Source organism: Protopterus annectens, chromosome 11.part0 (genome assembly GCF_019279795.1).
Source record: "Protopterus annectens isolate FY-2018-M chromosome 11.part0, PAN1.0, whole genome shotgun sequence".
Classification (NCBI taxonomy): Eukaryota; Metazoa; Chordata; order Ceratodontiformes; family Protopteridae; genus Protopterus; species Protopterus annectens.
The window spans coordinates 721,228,779-721,246,752 of NC_056745.1; the positions used below are offsets into that span (position 1 = coordinate 721,228,779).

General features: G+C 41.0%; 1 protein-coding gene across 1 annotated transcript in view; it reads right to left on the reverse strand.

The window, feature by feature from the left end:
• SLC25A18 (solute carrier family 25 member 18) overlaps window positions 1-17,974 on the reverse strand; it is a 671,540-nt gene that overhangs the window by 24,492 nt on the left and 629,074 nt on the right. The window contains exon 8 of the mRNA XM_044088188.1: window positions 1,680-1,755. Coding sequence (XP_043944123.1) covers window positions 1,680-1,755 — 76 coding nt within the window. The remainder of the gene's footprint in view (window positions 1-1,679; window positions 1,756-17,974) is intronic.

Genomic DNA, 17,974 nt, shown 5'->3' on the forward strand with positions numbered 1-17,974 from the left:
AATATCAAATAACTCTGGAATTAGGCATAAATGTTCTTAATATACAGATTATCAACAGTATCTCATTACAGGGGGTTCTGGACTTATTATTGAGAGCCCACTTTTTAAAAGCTCCAGTATTTTTGACAGTCTACGTATTGGTGTTACTGTTAGCAGTCTCAGGACTCTGTGGTGATTTTTATACAATGAACTGAGGGAATTTAAAGGAAGTATGCCTTTGATAGTTCTACTGTGTCTCAGAAAAAAAGCCTTCCTGTAAAAACTTCCCCTGTGTCATGCTATCATTTCTCCGATACATCCAGAATGCAGCATATAAGTTTCACCTTGTCAAAAGTAAGGAGACCTCTTCTTCAGACATGGCAATAGATATGAACTGAAAAAGAAGTAGCCTTTCAAAATTTAATAATATCATGACATAATACTTCAGACAGGACGGAATAATGTGAAACTACTAATGGTTTCAAAAGCAAATCTGATGACTTCACAGATTAAAAAGTATTAAGTAGTGTAAAGCTGACTTGATAAATAGTGTGTGTGTGTGTGTGTGTGTGTGTGTGTGTGTGTGTGTGTGTGTGTGTGTGTGTGTGTGTGTGTGTGTGTGTGTGTGTGTGTGTGTGTGTGTGTGTCTGTGCATAGATGTATGTATACATACATATTTCTGTACGGCTGAGTGTTTAGATATACACAGATATACTATAGACATATGTATATATAATGGGTTCCTATTAGATGACCGAAAACACATTCTATCAAATGCGTCTTGGTCGAACTTAAAACAACGAAAAGGCAAAATAGTGAAGTGGCTTTTAAGCAAATTCTTTCCCAGGGAAATAATTCACTTGGCCACTTCAGTTACTTTGCCGTTTTTGGCACTGTAGTGCTATCTTGGAATTGGTATATTTAAGTAGAGGGTTGGGGGGGCACAGCCCCCCACATCAGGGGGTGTGGGGGGCAAAGCCCCCCACTTTATGTATTCTTTCAATTTTTTTTCTTTTTTTCTTTTTTTTTTTGGAAAAAATCGCTATTCTGAGCTTTCGAGATTGTAAGCTTTCGATTACATGGGGTTGATTATTCATCGTTCGCTTCTTTAAGCGTTCCATGATATAATATAGACCCTATATAATATACAATATATACATGCATATGTGTTTCTGCATATACACACAAACTAACAAAAATAGGTATACATATATGTTTATTTCTAGCTATCTATGCTGATGTACACACACACACACACACACACACACACACACACACACACACACACACACACACACACACACACACACACACACACACACACACACACCCTCTATAAAAGCCAGGTTGTTTGCACATTCATTTTTGATCACAATCATTTGAGACAATCACTGATCAGTAGAATGCCTGTCGGGAAGCCATATTAAACAATCAGAGAAAGAGACAGTGGCACAAACATACGCAGTTTGTTTATAGACAGGCATCATGGAATGTACAGCCTTATTTGAATCGCTGCTGTCCTTGCTTAGAACTTTATTTCCACTTATGAATAATTTTCTTATAACAAATACTGACTCTCTGTAGTAGGTACTCCCTTTACTCTGAGAATTATATATTCATTTAAAGTGAGGTAGCAAAGTCTAAAATAAAGAGAAAGGAAAGCATTCCTTTAAATTAAAACAGGAAAGAAATGTATTTACCTGACACAGTCAAGAATCCCACTGTAAGTATCTTCTCCCACTCCTTTTTGAAGAGTCTGGATACGTGTTTTTATAACTGTAAAACAAATGGTTATATGAGTGTCAGGCTTTTTTGCTACCTAGCTTTTCATATCCAATTCACTGACATAATTTTGTTTTCTTCTCAATATAGTGACTGTTTTATTGTACATCAGCAGTTTATATTGCTGTCACGTCTGTATGTCTATAGATTCTTGTAGCAGTTTTGAGTATTTATGTCCAACTTCAAAATGTGATACAGCTACACATAGTACTGGACATCTGATGTACACCAATGCATGTTCCAACATCTAAGTTAAAACAGTTCACTGGGGGCCATATTATCAAAATATCAACTTCACTAGTCACATTTTAAACCTAGCTTCAAGTTTAATGTGCTAGCCGAATGGTGTTAATTACAAAAACAAAGCTTGTGACTTCAAACATTGCATAAAAATACTAACCTTTTTTTAAAAAACTCTCAGTATATCTAAGAATTGTCTGAACAACATTTTTGGAAAGCTAATTCTCCTAACAATCAGCCAAGAGCACCTGTATTTTAATCATGTCTAACTGTTACCTTTTGTTCCTTTTCTAGTGCAACACTTTGTCTGATTTTGCCAGTTCCACAACTGTGTAATCACTGTTTTAATAATGTAAAGTACAGACCATAATATATAATATGTCCCCAAGGACATCTTATTGGTGATGCCAGATGTGCACTGGAGCTATTGTTAATGTACCCATTAGAAACCCAAGACCATGGCAAAGAATGGTAATTGGTGAGCAAGCATTTGGCCTGCTTAAGGCCCATACCTCTCAACCTCTTCGAGCAAGAAATGTGAACAAAGTCATAAATGATGGGGGGACAAAATCCCAAAAATAAGGACATTTTTTAAATATTAGAAAGTAGACAGTAAGTAGATATAATAACAGGCTTTGTATTAGCATGATTTTTTTGGAGGGTATGAAGCCTGAAACTCAAATTTCTGTCATTATTTTCTGAATTAATTCTTCAATGATTTGCCACTTATTTGCTAGAAAATGACAATTCTATGAAAAATGGACAAAAAATATAAGGCAAAAATCTTGACATTCTGCAAAAATCTGTACTATTGAGATGTATGTTAAGGCCTGCTCATACTATCTGGATGTATCTGGTGTATTTGCAGTCTATTCAATGTTGCACAACATTCTCATATGAAGACAGTTACAGCAGGAAGGATACATTTAGGATAAGGAAGTACCAGAGACAGCAGCCGTGGACAGACCTGGTGAGGAGTCTGTGGAAGCGCCAACTGCTGGGGATGACAATGCCAGATCAAGGCAGAAACAGTATGCTGTGGCACTGGCTATGATGCATCATAACTATTGACCAAATTAAAGTGTTATACCGTACATTAAAGATAATGCATACAAACCTACAGAGACCATGCTATATCAAGCACAAACTGACCACACTGTGCATCATACAGAAGCTACCCAAGTAGCAATATACAGAGGCAGGGCATGGTTATCACCATATGCACAGGTGGGGAGGGCCACAGTGACAAGGGACAGCACTGGAGAGAGTTTGTGTGCGTGTGTGTGTGTGTGTGTGTGTGTGTGTGTGTGTGTGTGTGTGTGTGTGTGTGTGTGTGTGTGTGTGTGTGTGCGTGTGTATGTGTGTAGGGGGAGAGGGAGCATGACCATTACTGGTGTGTGTGTGTCTGTGTGAGTGTGTCACAGTCTGAGCAGATGATGTAACATTCTGCTGGGATCTGTTGGACAGGTCCAGGGCAACAAAAGGAAACATATGCACTCCCAGTGCAAATTCCAATCTATGGGAGCGCCTCTCCAAGAAGGGTCACAGGCATGATCCACAGCAAGCAAAATGGAAGGAGTACTTTGATTGTGAACAGTGGCTCATGCTTTAGATGGGTTGTACATGAACACCATGTCCACGTGGGCTTCAAGTCACCCTGTACCACCCTCAGTACTGGATGGTAGTGTGGAGGTGGTGGCACTGTGGATTCCAGACATTGCTCATCTCCTCTTATAGTGCACCTACCCACCAGAGGCAGAGGTGGATGAGCAACAGGAGGTGCAATGTGTGGCTATACAAAGGCACCTACTGCCTTCATACTCCCTACACTACATGTCCATGCTGTTGCATTCTCTGTCAGGTCATCATACAGACCACAGACTACCCCAATCAGCTTGATAACGCCTGTGTTTACATCTATCTACCTCTGTGTCATGACCTGCACAAAGGCTGGCTATCAGCAATGGACATACTTAGTTCCGTAAGTGTAGCCACCAGCATGCCATCCCATGATGTCATTGTGTCACTGGTAATGAAACCATCCTATCCATGGGTATCATCCTGGTTTGTGGGATGGGTTCCACAGACAAAAGTTGTGTTGTGGAATGGGGTGGGGATGTGACCATTACATTACAAAAATCTACCTCTGACACTGTGGCCCCTGGCCATGCTGGGATGTGGTTGCCATTATTATTAGAGCAAGACAGTTCACTGACACTAGTAAGTTCTATATCCTCAGTAGTGCACCCTGATAACACAGCACCTGTGAAAACATCAACTGAGAAATTACCTACATTAAGTAAGACCCTTCAAAAATACCTGTAGCCCAGTGAATACATTACTACAACTTTATACAGCAGTACATGAAAATCATACTTCCTGGGCAGGTGGCATCTTCATATGAACCCCTCATGTTCCTGCAAAGGAGAGCTGCTGCAGTAAGATACATAGCAAGGTACAATGGCAAATACTAGCATGATTAGTAAGCTAACTAGTAAAGATGGCAGTGCGCATAGATGCTGCAGCTTTGTGCTTCCCAAACAAGTGCTTTGTTTTTGTTTTGTTGCCGGCGTTTTTTTGTTGTCAGTTATTGCCATAATATAGACTGGAGTGAATATGTGCTATTCCCGTCAGGAGCTTTTATAGATCGGCTTGGGGAATCTCAACAGTTTGTATAGTTTGAACAGCACAAGTGGAAATAATATAGAGACAATATCGAGGAAGATTTTTAGAATATCGGAGCTTGCATTAACTTTTACTTTGGTTGGAAGACATCACAGATGGCACAGGGAGAGGAAGCAAAAGATGGGTAAGCATGCGGGTCTGTTGGCTAGGTTGAAAGTTGCTCCACATCAAACCCCTCTTCTTAGCACCTTTCTTGTCAATACCAGGTCTTTGATAAATAAGGTGGAGGAGCTTAGGCTGATTATCAGGACAAACAAGTCTTTAACGGATTGTTGCCTTTTGATTTTTTCAGAAACATGGTCGAATTCAAGCATGCTGGATGCTACATTTGAATTGGCAGGTCACACCCTTTACTAAGCTGACAGGATGTCTGACTCTGGTAAGAAAACAGGAGGAGGATTATATAAGCACATTAATAATGCATGGTGTACAAATACAACTATGACTGATAAATCATGTTCTCTGGACGCTGAATTGTTGATGCTTAAATGCCGCCCATTTTATCTGCCTAGGGAATACACAGTTGTCATTATTATGGCAGTTTATATTCCACCTCAAGCTAATGTTAAGTTAACACTTGAGCAGCTGTTTGTTGTTATTAGTAAGCAACAGAATTTACATCCTGATGCTGTTTTCATTATTGCTGGCAAATCTTAAAGATATGTTTCCTAAATTTTATCAGCACATAAATTGTAAGATCAGAGGTGAAGACATCTTGGATCATGTTTATAAAATTATAAAGATGCTTATAAAGTTATACCATGTCCCCACCTTGGTCAGTCTGATCATCTCTCTTTGTTTCTTGTTCCAGTGCATAAAGCTCTTATCAGTACTACTAAATCTGTTAGTAAGACTTAGGACTGTTAATGTTTGGCCTGAAGGCGCTGCCTCTCAACTCCAGGACTGTTATGAATACACAGATTGGAATACATTTTTTCATCAGACAGACTGATACTTATACTTCATCTGTGCTGTCATATATTAATTACTGTGTGGATAACATCACTGCTCATAATAAAAGGATCACAGCTTATCCCAATGAGAAACTGTGGATGAGCACTGAGGTCAAACAGTTGCTTAAGAAGAGGGATAGAGCCTTTAAACTTGGTGATGCCTCAGCTTATAGAACTGCCACCGGTAATCTTAAGAGAGGTATGAATCCACAAATGAAGAGAGGTATGAATCCACAAATGAATAAATGAAAGAAACTTCCTTAGTGATACAGAGAGGACATATTTAGCCCAATGCCTAAAATGCCCTGCCTTCTATGTGGGTAAAACCTCCAGGAGGTTAAGGGATCGAATTTGTGAACACAGCCTGGATATTAGAAACAAACCTACTAATACATTGTACAAGCATGTTATGGTACATGACACTCATACTTTTGGCTTTTTAGTAATAGAGCAAATTAAGAGAGACATTCAGGGTAGAATAATGGATGAACATTTTGATGCTTGTAAGTTAAGATGGCAGATCAAATTAAATGCAGCTAGCTACCCTGTTCTTAATGAAACTGTTTCTCTTAATTCACTTTTAAAATTGAATCATTATGAGAGTGTGTGATTCTACTGGTTCTTTTATTTTATTGTGTGACCCTTAGGAGGGATATTTAAATGTTAGTTTTAACCTAATATTTTAGTTCTGATGAAGTTCCAGTGAATTTTAGGAATGAAAGTGCTAAACTCTGGTTAATAAAGTTTTATATATTATAGCTGGCTCCAAGTTGTCCTCTATGCATCACTAAAAAGGTTTCTTTCAATCTCAAGAGAGGTATCAGGTCTGCAAAACTCAAGTATAAACAGTAGATTGAGGAAGATTTTGATAACTCGAATTCATAATGGATGTGGCAGCATCCGTTTAATTACAGATTAAAGAGAGAAAAATAATGTTCAACATTCATTGGTTAATAACAGTGCCAATTTAGCAGAGGAATTAAATGGTTTCTTTGCACGGTTTGATAAGAATAATAATCAACCTCCAGTCAGTATTAATAGGACTGGAGATCAACAGCCTCTGTTCTTGCATATACATGAGGTGTGGCGGGCATTCAGCAGCATCATTATAAAGAAAGCTGTTGGTCCTGATTATGTGCAAGGTAGTGTGCTTCAGGCCTGCACTGAACAACTGGTGGAGGTATTCACACATATATTTAATCTTTCTCTTTCTTGATGCGCGGTTCCTACATGTTGAAAATTTACGATTATTGTGCCTGTTTAAAAAAAAAAGAGGATAATTTGTTTTAATGAATATTGACCAGTCGCTCTTACTTCTGTTGTTGCAAAGTGTTTTAAATGATTAGGAACTACTCATATTAAAGCATCCATTCCAGCTGATTTAGACCAACATCCATTAATCCTGGAAAACCCACTACCCCAGTCCCAGCAACTTCTAATACTAAGGAATGTATAGCCACTCAATCCAATTCCCATTTTATTACCTCAATAACCTCACTACTAAACAAACTATTTCTCCTCTTTCCATACCCACTCCCACTACCCTAAATGCTATCTTTTTCAAGCTCGAACCCATCCAAACTAGTTACATAAAAAATCTACTAACTAAATTAAAACCTTGTACACTCGCCGCTGATCAGCTACCTGGTAACTTTGTAAAACTAGTTGCCACATCCACTCTTACTATATATCTATTCTAATCAACTCTTCTATCTCTGAACAGTATGTATCACTCCTTTGGAAAATATCCCATGTTATACCCCATCATAAAGGAGACCTCTCAACAGATGTATCCAACTACAGACCTATAGCCATTCTCTCACCTCTAGCCAAAATCATAGAAAAATGTATACACAAACAAATATTAGATTACTTCCTGTAGAACAACCTTTTATTTGATACACAACATGGCTTTCAACCCAGACATAGTACTAATACAGCCCTAGTTTTACCAGTACCATAAATCACCTCCAAAACAACAACAAACTTGTTTCTGCCACCTTCCTCAATATGTCAAAAGCCTTTGACATTGTATCTCATCAAAATCTTCTCAATAAACTGGCTTCCTACAGTTTCAGCCCTGAAGCCCTACGTTGATTTCACAACTACCTCTCCAATCAAAAACAGGCCACCTTATCGTAAAATAAACTCTCCCTCCAGCTTCCCATCTCTGTAGACGTCCCACAAGGATTGATCCTTGGCCTACTACTTTTCATTATTTTTACTAATGACCTAAGTTCCGCTGCTAAACCTGCCTCAATCATACAATACGCTGATGATGTCTCCATCATCTGCTCTGCTCCCACTATCAATGAACTTCAAGTAAAAACTCAGGTTGCCCTCAATAATATTGAAAACTACTTAGCAGTCCATCCACTTATACTAAACCCCAAGATTATGGTCTTTTCAAATACCTCAATATTAAATAACCAATCGCCTCTCTCTATCTTTTCCTCCAATGGCACTAAAATAGAACCTGTCAAGCAAACAAAAATTCTTGGTGTCACTATTGACAATGGACTGAAGTTTGACAAACATATAGCACTAACAATTAAAAAACTCCATGTAAAACTTGGTACTCTCTACAGGACCAGATCGTATCTCACCAACCATGCCAGACTTGCAACAGCAAGAACCCACCTCTTTTCTTCCCTACTTTACTATTCTCAATATTCTCACCAACCTTTGTAAAACAGAATTGAATAACCTTGAATCCTGCTATAACAAAATAGCCAAATTCGCCTCTAACCATCCTCAATGATCATATCATTGTATTGCCCCCAACTCCTAAACTGGTTAGAACTCCCAAACTTACTTACACTAAAGCAACTATTAATTGCCCATACAGTCATGTACAAACCTGACAACTGCCCAGCTCTATCTGACCTTGTTCAACCCTATACTAACCTTAAGTCGGTTCCCTATCAGAAGCCTGAAACACTATAAGCTTGAAAATCAAAATCCTGAAACCAAAAGCCTGAAAATTCAAAATCCCGAAAACCCAAAATCCTGAAACTCAAAATCCTGAAAACACAAATAATGCTAATATGTCACTATAAAGACACTAATATCTACCAACTGACCCTGACCCTAACCCTAACCCTAAGGTCCGTCACTATCGCACACTCACCTGACCCGCGCCCTAACCCTAACTCACTTAAACCGCCCTAACCCCAATATTTGTCACTATTGCATACATGCCTAACCTGCGCCCTAACCCTAACTCACTTAAACCGCCCCTAACCCTCACATAAAACCAACCGCACACTGACCTGAACCCAACGCATGACCTAACACCACAGGGCTAACAATAGCAAAGCCACAATGACGTCAGTATGTCCATTTTGTGTTTTCAGGATTTTGAGTTTCAGGATTTTGGGTTTTCGGGATTTTGAATTTTCAGGCTTTTGGTTTCAGGATTTTGATTTTCAAGCTTATAGTGTTTCAGGCTTCTGATAGGGAACCCCTTAAGTCACTTAGGTCAGCTAATAAAGTGTTGCTTAAAGTTATCAAAACTCATAACTCACAAGGAGACTCCTTATTTTGCCACAAAATTGCTGAATACTGGAATTTTCTTCCTCAACATATTCTATCCATCACTAATACTCATAACTTCAAACAGGCCCTAAAACAATCCTTCTGGAACCATTGAATATGCTCCTGTTCACCCCCAGACTAACCTATTCTTACCTCCTTTACTGACTTCCTGCTTTCTCTCACTTACTGCGTGTCCTCCTTGGCGATGACACGTCCACCTTTCTTTGATTCTTCTTTTGCTATTTCATTTAGTCTTTTATATGTATATAGAAATACATATTTAAAAAAAACATATTTTTTAAAACTGTACTGAATTTTCTGATGTAATTATGATTGTTTATACTATCATCCTCCTTGGTAAGATCCGACCATAAAGTGGTCACTTTTGAAGTCACCATCTCCCCCAACCCGCCTCTAGCTAGGATCAGACATGAAAACTTCTCCAAAGCTGATTACAGCCTCCTGAGGGATGGTATTAAGAGCTTCACAGCCCCCTCCCCCTCTGTAGGAACTGGCACCAATATCCAAAACAACACCAAAGCATTATACGAGCATTTATATAGATGCATGGAATCAGGAATACCCGACAGGACTAAATCATCCTCCATATAGAAGAGTAAACCTGTCTGGTGGACATCTGCAATAAATAAACTTTATAAAAAAAAGGAAAAAAATTGCTGTCCAAGACCAAGAAGAAGCAGGTACCCAACTGGAAGCAACGTCTCCTTAGCCTGAACAAGAAAATGAGAGCACTAGTGAAATCCTCCAAAGCAAATTTTGAGTCCAAATTGGCCACATCTACTAGAGACAATAATAAGGCCTTCTTCACATATGTCCGCAGGTTCAAAGGAAACACCCAGATCTGTATCTAACTGGTGGTCAAGGACACTGCATATACAAATGCCGTAGAAACATCAAACTTGCTGGCTGACAGATTCAGAGAAAACTTCACCCCTCTGTCCTCCAACAGTAAATCAGGACATCCCCAGTGCCTGCCCCCTACTCCTTATATCTAGGGAACAGGTCATCACTGCTCTCTCAAAGGCAAAAAATACAGCCTCCATGGGACCCGATAACATACCAGGCTACATCCTACGTGAACTCAGGCAGGAACTTGCATCACCATTAGGTGCCCTATTCAACCAAAACCTGAGTAATGGCTTTATCCCAACTGAGTGGAGGACAGCCACTGTCATTCCTTTACACAAAGGTGGAGCATCCACCGATCCGGGAAATTATATACCCACCAGCCTAACTAGCCTGATCTGCAAGGCCATGGAAAGGATTATCATGGACCTCATTAACAAGAACATTAGCAACCCCCAAACACTGGATCCCACACCGTTTGGCTTCATCAAGGAGAATTCATGTGTGCTAAATTTAGTTGACTTCTTTGAGATAGTCACCAAAGCCATGGAAGAGGGGAAGACTGTGCACACCGCAACCTGGCTAACTGGATGGGAAATAAAAAATATACCCCTGGGATTCCACCTGTGTCCCTGCTGGACAGGGGCATCAGGTGCTGACTCGTCTAAACGTGGGCTAAACTCTTGGCTAGGCTTATAAAGGCCTCAGGGCTAATAACCTGGTAACCTCCTATGATGTTATGACCCTATTAATGCTGATTGTTAATGACGTATCATATGTAACCACTACAACCTTTTTTGCTTTTTATATGGTTCTCACTTATATTTTTATAGTCAATGTTTTAACTGCGTTACTTCGGTAGAGCTTTTCTCCCCGGGTCTCCGCTGAAAAAGGGCTACTTGCCAGTCAGATACTACCTGGTAATCAAATGTAAATAAATAAATAAAATAAATAAATAACATCAATTTGCCTATCCGGCAAATAGATCAGCCGAGGATGGTATCTGTGTGACTCTGCATACTGCTTTTTTGCATTTGGAAAAACCTAACATATATGTTAGCATGCTTTTCGTTGATTATAGTTCAGCATTTAATACCATTATACCAAATCAGTTGATCAATAAGCTCTTTGCACTGGGTTTTTCTCCCTCTGTATGCTATTGGCTATTGGATTTTCTCACCAATCGACCTCATTTTTTTTTGGGTTGGGTAAGCACACCTCTTCTACTCTTATTTTGAATAATGATGTGCCCAGGGCTGTGTATTAAGTCCTCTCCTCTATGTTCTCTTCACCCATACCATGATTGTAAACCTATCCATGAGTCAAATATTATTGTTAAATTTGCAGATGATATGACGTTCATTGGGTTGATATCAAATAATGATGAAGTTGCATATAGGGAGGAGGTTCAGAACCTGACATCATGGTGTGATACCAATAACTTGGTCTTAAATACTAAAAAGACCAAAAAAGTGATTTTTGATTTTAGAACCCCTCATTAAGAACAATTATGGTCCAATAATAATCAATACTGTGGTTGCAGAGAGAGTTTCCATCCTTAAGTTTTTGGGAATCACCATTGCTGAGGATATTACCCTCTCCCTCAACTAACCACACAAGACTATTACATTAAACTCATCTTTTCCAGGTACCAATACTGATTACAACCTTTCCTCTTCTCACTCTATATATACTCTCTCTATTTAGCTTAAACCTCTCCCTTGGCACCTCAGATCCACCACACTTACATTATACTCTCTTTCATACCCAACCACATCTCTACTCCTCTCACTCCAACTACTATTTACATCACAGACTATATCAACTAAATCCTCTCTTCTATCACAAAGTGAAGCCCACATCCTCAACATTTAAAATCCTGTTGAGTCAACTAATCTTGCCTATTATAATTTGTCAGACAAGTCACTCCAAACCTACTCCTAACCGAAAACTATCATGTCACATCTCTAAGCTCTCCACAATACCTTAATGTGGCAACATACACCCCAATCCAGGACCCATTACACTCAACCTTCCCACCACACCCATCAACATAAACTCCCACAAGTCATTATATATAGCAAACCTCAATCTCCGAACTATTTGTAATAACATTTCAGAATTTCATGCATGGATCACTCACCAACAACCAGACATTATTGCCACCACCGAGACCTGGCTAAAACCCCATACTAAAGACACTGAATTTCTCCCTTCAGGCCTTCAAACAATATGGTTAGACAGGACCCATACAAAAGGAGGCGGTGTTCCTCTTCTGTTTTCCATCTCGCACAATCTAGTTCCATTTGCTAACCCTATACCACAGTTCTCTAACGATGAAATTCTCATATCTTCCTTAAAAATGAACAACAGCAAAAAACTTTGTATAGTAGCCCTCTATATACCCCCTGGAAACAACATACCCATATTGGAAGATATCATAGCCTGGACTTCCACCAATATTAAAAATGAGACTATCGTACCAGGTGACATAAATATCAACTGGCTAGAACTCAACTCCAACCACCCATCCTCAAATATTAATCTTTTTAACTTTACCCAGCTCATTGAATCTCCCACCAGACCTAACAAAGGGACTGATAATGGATCCATTCTAGACTGGATTTTAGTCACAAACCCCAGCAAAATATCATCAGCCAGAACAATCCAAAATACCCTCAGCAATCTCCTTGTCTTTATTAACTGAGATACCCCCTGCAGTCAAAGTCAGCATCAATATAAATAAACAAGGAATTCAACCTCATTCAACCCTATAACCTTTAACAATATTTGAAAAACAACAGATTGGCATTTACTAAAAACTCTCCCTCTGGACAAAGCTGTTGATTACTGCAACACCATCTTCATGAATAAGCTAAATAGCCTTGCACCTCTACATATACAGAGGATCAAAAATAACTATGCCCCTTGGCTAGCCAAACCCACTCAACTTCTGATGCATGCCAGAGACAAAATATGGAAGTTATGGCAGGCACACAGAAACACCCCAGACCTACTAAAATTCAAAGAATTTTGCAACCAGGTAAAAAATTGGTCAACAGAGATAAAAAAGAACATTACCTAAAACTTCAGTCTAACCACCAGCAGAATCCAAAGAAATTCTGGAGCTCCATTACCTCACTTCTTAACCCAGGCAAAAAAAAAACAACCTCTGCCCTCACCCTGAGAAATGTCCTGAAGAAATAGCCTCCCTTTTTAATACCTGCTTTATGAACTCCATAACTGACATCACAGCAAAATTCTCTCACACAAATTACTCCACTTGCCACACATCTACATCTAGATCACCCACTCACTCCCCCTCCCCTACTCACACCCAACTCTCACAAAAACCCAGTACCCACCGCCTTTTATCTTTACCCTAAATCCCACCCCAACTTCAACTATAAAATGACTACTACTAAAGCTAAAACCTTGCTCCAATGCCCCTGATAATCTACCCTCATGACACCTAAAAATTACTGCTGACAGAATCTCTTACCCCATAAGCATACTTATAAATAGATCCATCCTTGAGGCCTACATTCATAAAACCTGAAAAAAGGCCTTCATTCTCCCTCTTCATAAAGAAGGCAATAATATGGACATCACCAACTTCTGACCCATTGCAATTCTTTCTCCTATCTCCAAAATCTTAGAAAAATGCACCAATATTCAACCTCTCCACTATCTTCTAGACAACCAAATACTTTCACTCTTACAACATGGTTTCAGACCTGACCATAGTACTACAACTGCCCTTCTCTTCTTTAAGGATTCAGTAAACAGAGCCTGTGATGCTGGTAAAATAGTCTCTGCTCTCTTCCTCGACCTATCCAAAGCCTTCAACACTGTTTCTCCCCTTTACTCATCATCCAACGCTCTGAAATTGACCCCCACACTAAACTGGTTTTCTAGTTATTTAAATGAGAGACAACAAGCTGTTAGATGGCAAAACTCCATCTCTCCTTTCCTCAACACCCCCATCGGTGTTCCCCAAGAATCCATACATAGACCAATCCTATTTAGTATATTCATAAACAATCTCCACTCATCACTATCTCAGGGTTTTGTTATTCAGTATGCAGACAACTCTGCTATTGTCTCCTCTGCCAACTCTGTCTCTGACCTACTTCTACAAACTCAAAAGGCCTTCTCCCCCACTGAATCTTGGATGCCAAACAACCACCTAGCCCTGAACACAAAAAAAATCCAAAAAAAGAAGTTATGTCTTACCATAACATTCCATCTGCGTTGTTGATCTTCTTCCAGTCATCACTGATGGGTTCAGTTCCAAGCCCTTGGAACCGAGTCAGCCTTATACCAAGCTTGCGTGCACCAAAAGACTCTAGAGCTAAGCTGCTACCCACAATGCCCTTCACTCAGTTACCTCAGATCGAGTTTGCATGCAACATATAGGAGAAAACAGAAAGTCAGAGGCCATCTGTGTGCAGAAACCCTGAAACACCACAAAGACCCAGAAGATCCACCAGCAGCCTTTGGCGGGGGACAGTGGGAGGGTGTGATGAGTGGAGGAAGATTAACAACTCAAATGGAACGTTATGGTAAGACATAACTTCTTTATCTGAAGTTGTTAATCTTCTTCCTATTCATCACTGATGGGACAGAATCCCTAGCTACTTGGAGAACCTGGGTGGCCCTTATGGAAGAACATTCCTGAGAACCATTGAGCCAAAGGCCGCTCTTCCCCTGGAGATCAGATCCAATTTGTAATGCTTGATAAAGGTATAGGGTTTAGCCCAAATGGCTGCTGCACAGATGGCATCCATGGAGGCCCTAGAGTGGAAGGCAACTGATGCTGCAATAGCCCTAGTTGAGTGAGCTTTGATTTGACCAAGCTTAGATTCATTCATAAGCGAATATGAGAAGCTAATGCAATCCCTGAGCCATTTTGACAAAGTAACTGTAGATACTGCATATCCCATTCTAGGGCCAGAAAAGGAAATGAAAAGTTGGTCCGACTTGTGAAAGGACTTAGTTCTGTCCAGGTAGAAACGTAATTGCCTATGAACATCCAATGAATGTAGGCAGTATTCTCCCTTGTTTGAATAATTTGACAAAAATACAGGGAGCTCAATGGACTGGTTAATAGAAAATTCGGTAACCACCTTGGGGAGAAAGGATGGGTTAGTTTGAAGTGATACTCTGTCCTTATGGAAGATAAGATAAGGGCTCTTGATACATAAGGCTTGTAACTCAGATATTCATCTGGCTGAAGTGACCGCCACCAGAAATAAGGATTTCCATGACAGGAATTTTAGATCACATGTCGTAGCAGGCTCAAAGGGGGATAGAAAGAGACTGAAGAACCCGGGAGAGATTCCATGCCTCCACCGGTTGCCTGATGGGAGGTCTGTTGTGGAAAATTCCCTTGAGGAAGGTCTTGCAAAGTCGAGTGGAAATAAGCGGGACTCCATCTGAACCATTATGGAAGTTGGAAATAGCTGCTAAATGGACTCGAATGGTGGAAGCTGATGCACCATTATTGAATAACTCAGCAAGATAATGAAAAGTAGTAGCTACAGGAGCTGAGAAGGGATCTAGCTTCCAATTATGTGACCAGATAGAGAATCTTTTCCATTTGTCCCTGTAAATTTTTATGGTGGATGGTTTATGGGAGGCCAGGATAATATCACGGACAGATGAGGAGAGGGTTTCCTGCCTGGCAACTAATGGAAGTGGAGTAACCAAGCCATTAGCTTGAGAGTGGATAGATTCACACGAGTCAGCCCTTGTGGGTGAGATATGAGGTCCTGACAAGTGTCTAGGATCCAAGGAGGTTGTAACAGATGAGGTCGGAGGAAGAGAAACCACACTTGATGAGGCCAGAACAGGGCAATGAGGATCACTTTGCTTCTCAACCGAATAGCTTTCCTTAGAAAAAGGGGGATCAGAGGAATCTGAGGATAAGTATAAAGGAGACCCATGGGCCAATCATGAATCAAAGCATCTCCTGGTGACTCCCCGTGAGTGGGAAAGAGGGCAAAGTAGCTGCTGCATTTTGTGTTTGAGGGGGAGGTGAAAAGATCACAGCATGGCTGGCCCCAACGGCTGACAAATTCTGCCGTCACACTCGGATTGATAGACCACTTGTGAGGACGGAGGATGCATCTGCTTAGCCTGTCCACAATCATGTTGGAACTCCCTGGGATATGCGTTGTGATCAGAAAGCGGTGGAAGCGGTCGCCCAATGCCAGATTCTCATGGCTTCGCGACATAGGGGGTAGGATTTGGTCCCTCCCTGTTTGTTTATGTACCAGACAACGGACATGTTGTCCAATTGGATAGCAATCGTTCCAGACGGAAGGAGCAGGTGAAATGCTTGCAATGCCAATAGCACCGCTCTTAACTCCAGGACATTGATATGCAAGTTGACCTCTATGCTAGACCACGTGCCTTGGACTGACTTTCCCCTGGAAGTGGCTCCCCCACCCTATCAGGGAAGCATCCATGGTCACAGTGGTGCTGGTTTGGGGAGCCTGGAAGGGGCGACACCAAAGATTTTCATCTGTACTCATCCACCAGAGGAAGTCTTGTTTGCAGGTGTTGGTGACGAGAATCTGCAAGTTCAAGGGATGAAGATTGGATATCCACAGGGACAGAAGGAGCCATTGTAATAGTCTCATGTGTAATGTGACTAGGGAAACAATTGGGATGGCTGCTGCCATAGACCCCAGAGCCTGAAGAACTTCCCTTGCAGACACCTTTCTTCGACAGAGTATCACTTGAACTTGTGCCCTTAATCTCTGAAGCCTGTGAGGGGGAAGAGAGACAGACTTGATTGAGTGTTGAATATTGCCCATATAAATTCCAATTGTTGGGAGGGCTGAAGGTTGGATTTTTCCCAGTGGATGGTGATGCCCAACAACTCTGCTAGAAGTAGAGTTGAGCGGAGGGCCCTGACCAGAAGGCGCTTGGTGGGGGCGGAGAGGAGCCAATCATCTAAACATGGAAACACCTGGAATCCCTGAAGTCTCAGATGAGCTGTGACCACTGCTAGGCATTTCGTGAACACTCTGGGGACCGCTGAAAGACCGAATGGCAGGGCTCTGAATTGGTAGAGATTGGCTCCCAGTCAGAAGCGAAGGAGACACCTGGAGCGCTCGTCCATTTTGATGTGGTAATACGCATCCCGTTGAGTAAAACCCTGATCTGCACTGGTCTGTGGGACCTGCTGGATGACTCGTTTTTGATATAGCTTTCGTATTTCAGAAGCTGCCTCCTCCCTTTGACTGGATGGAACATTGGGAAGGGATTTTGGAGGTCTTGGATAAGAGATTAGGGGAATGTGACAGCCTCTGGAAATTATTCTCTGCACCCACTGATCATTTGTAATGGAGAGCCAGGCAGCTTGGTGCAGAGAGAAACGTGCCCCGACTGCTTCCAGAGGAAAGCAATCGGGCAGCGCTTCAGGAGTGCTGATACGGTCTTCCCGAGAAAGACTCTATGGAGTCCTGATTTTGGGGACCCCTTCTGCCCCAAAAGGGGCATCTTTTATCATTGGAACCCCGTCTGCCTCTGGGGGAGTCCTCACCACATCCTCACCACGTGCTTCATGGAAAGACCCTTGAGACTTCTTGTGCCACATCTTTCCACTCCTCTGGTTCCTGTAGAAGGAACGCTAAGGTTTAGAAAAATATAGACCCATGGCAGACAAGGTGTTCCCATCCTGTTCGCACCTGGCTAATGTATCCTTGACCTTAGCACCAAACAAAGCTAATGGTTCAATTGGGGCATTTAAAAAGGAAGACTTGAAGGAGTCTGCGAGGTCACAAATGCGCATCCAGGTGTGGCGTCTCATAACTACGCCTGCACCCACAGCTCTAGCCGCTCCTTCGGTTGCATGGGACAGCAACCTCATGGACAAATTGGAGATTGACTCTAGGGTGGCAAGTTGGGAAGCAACTTTA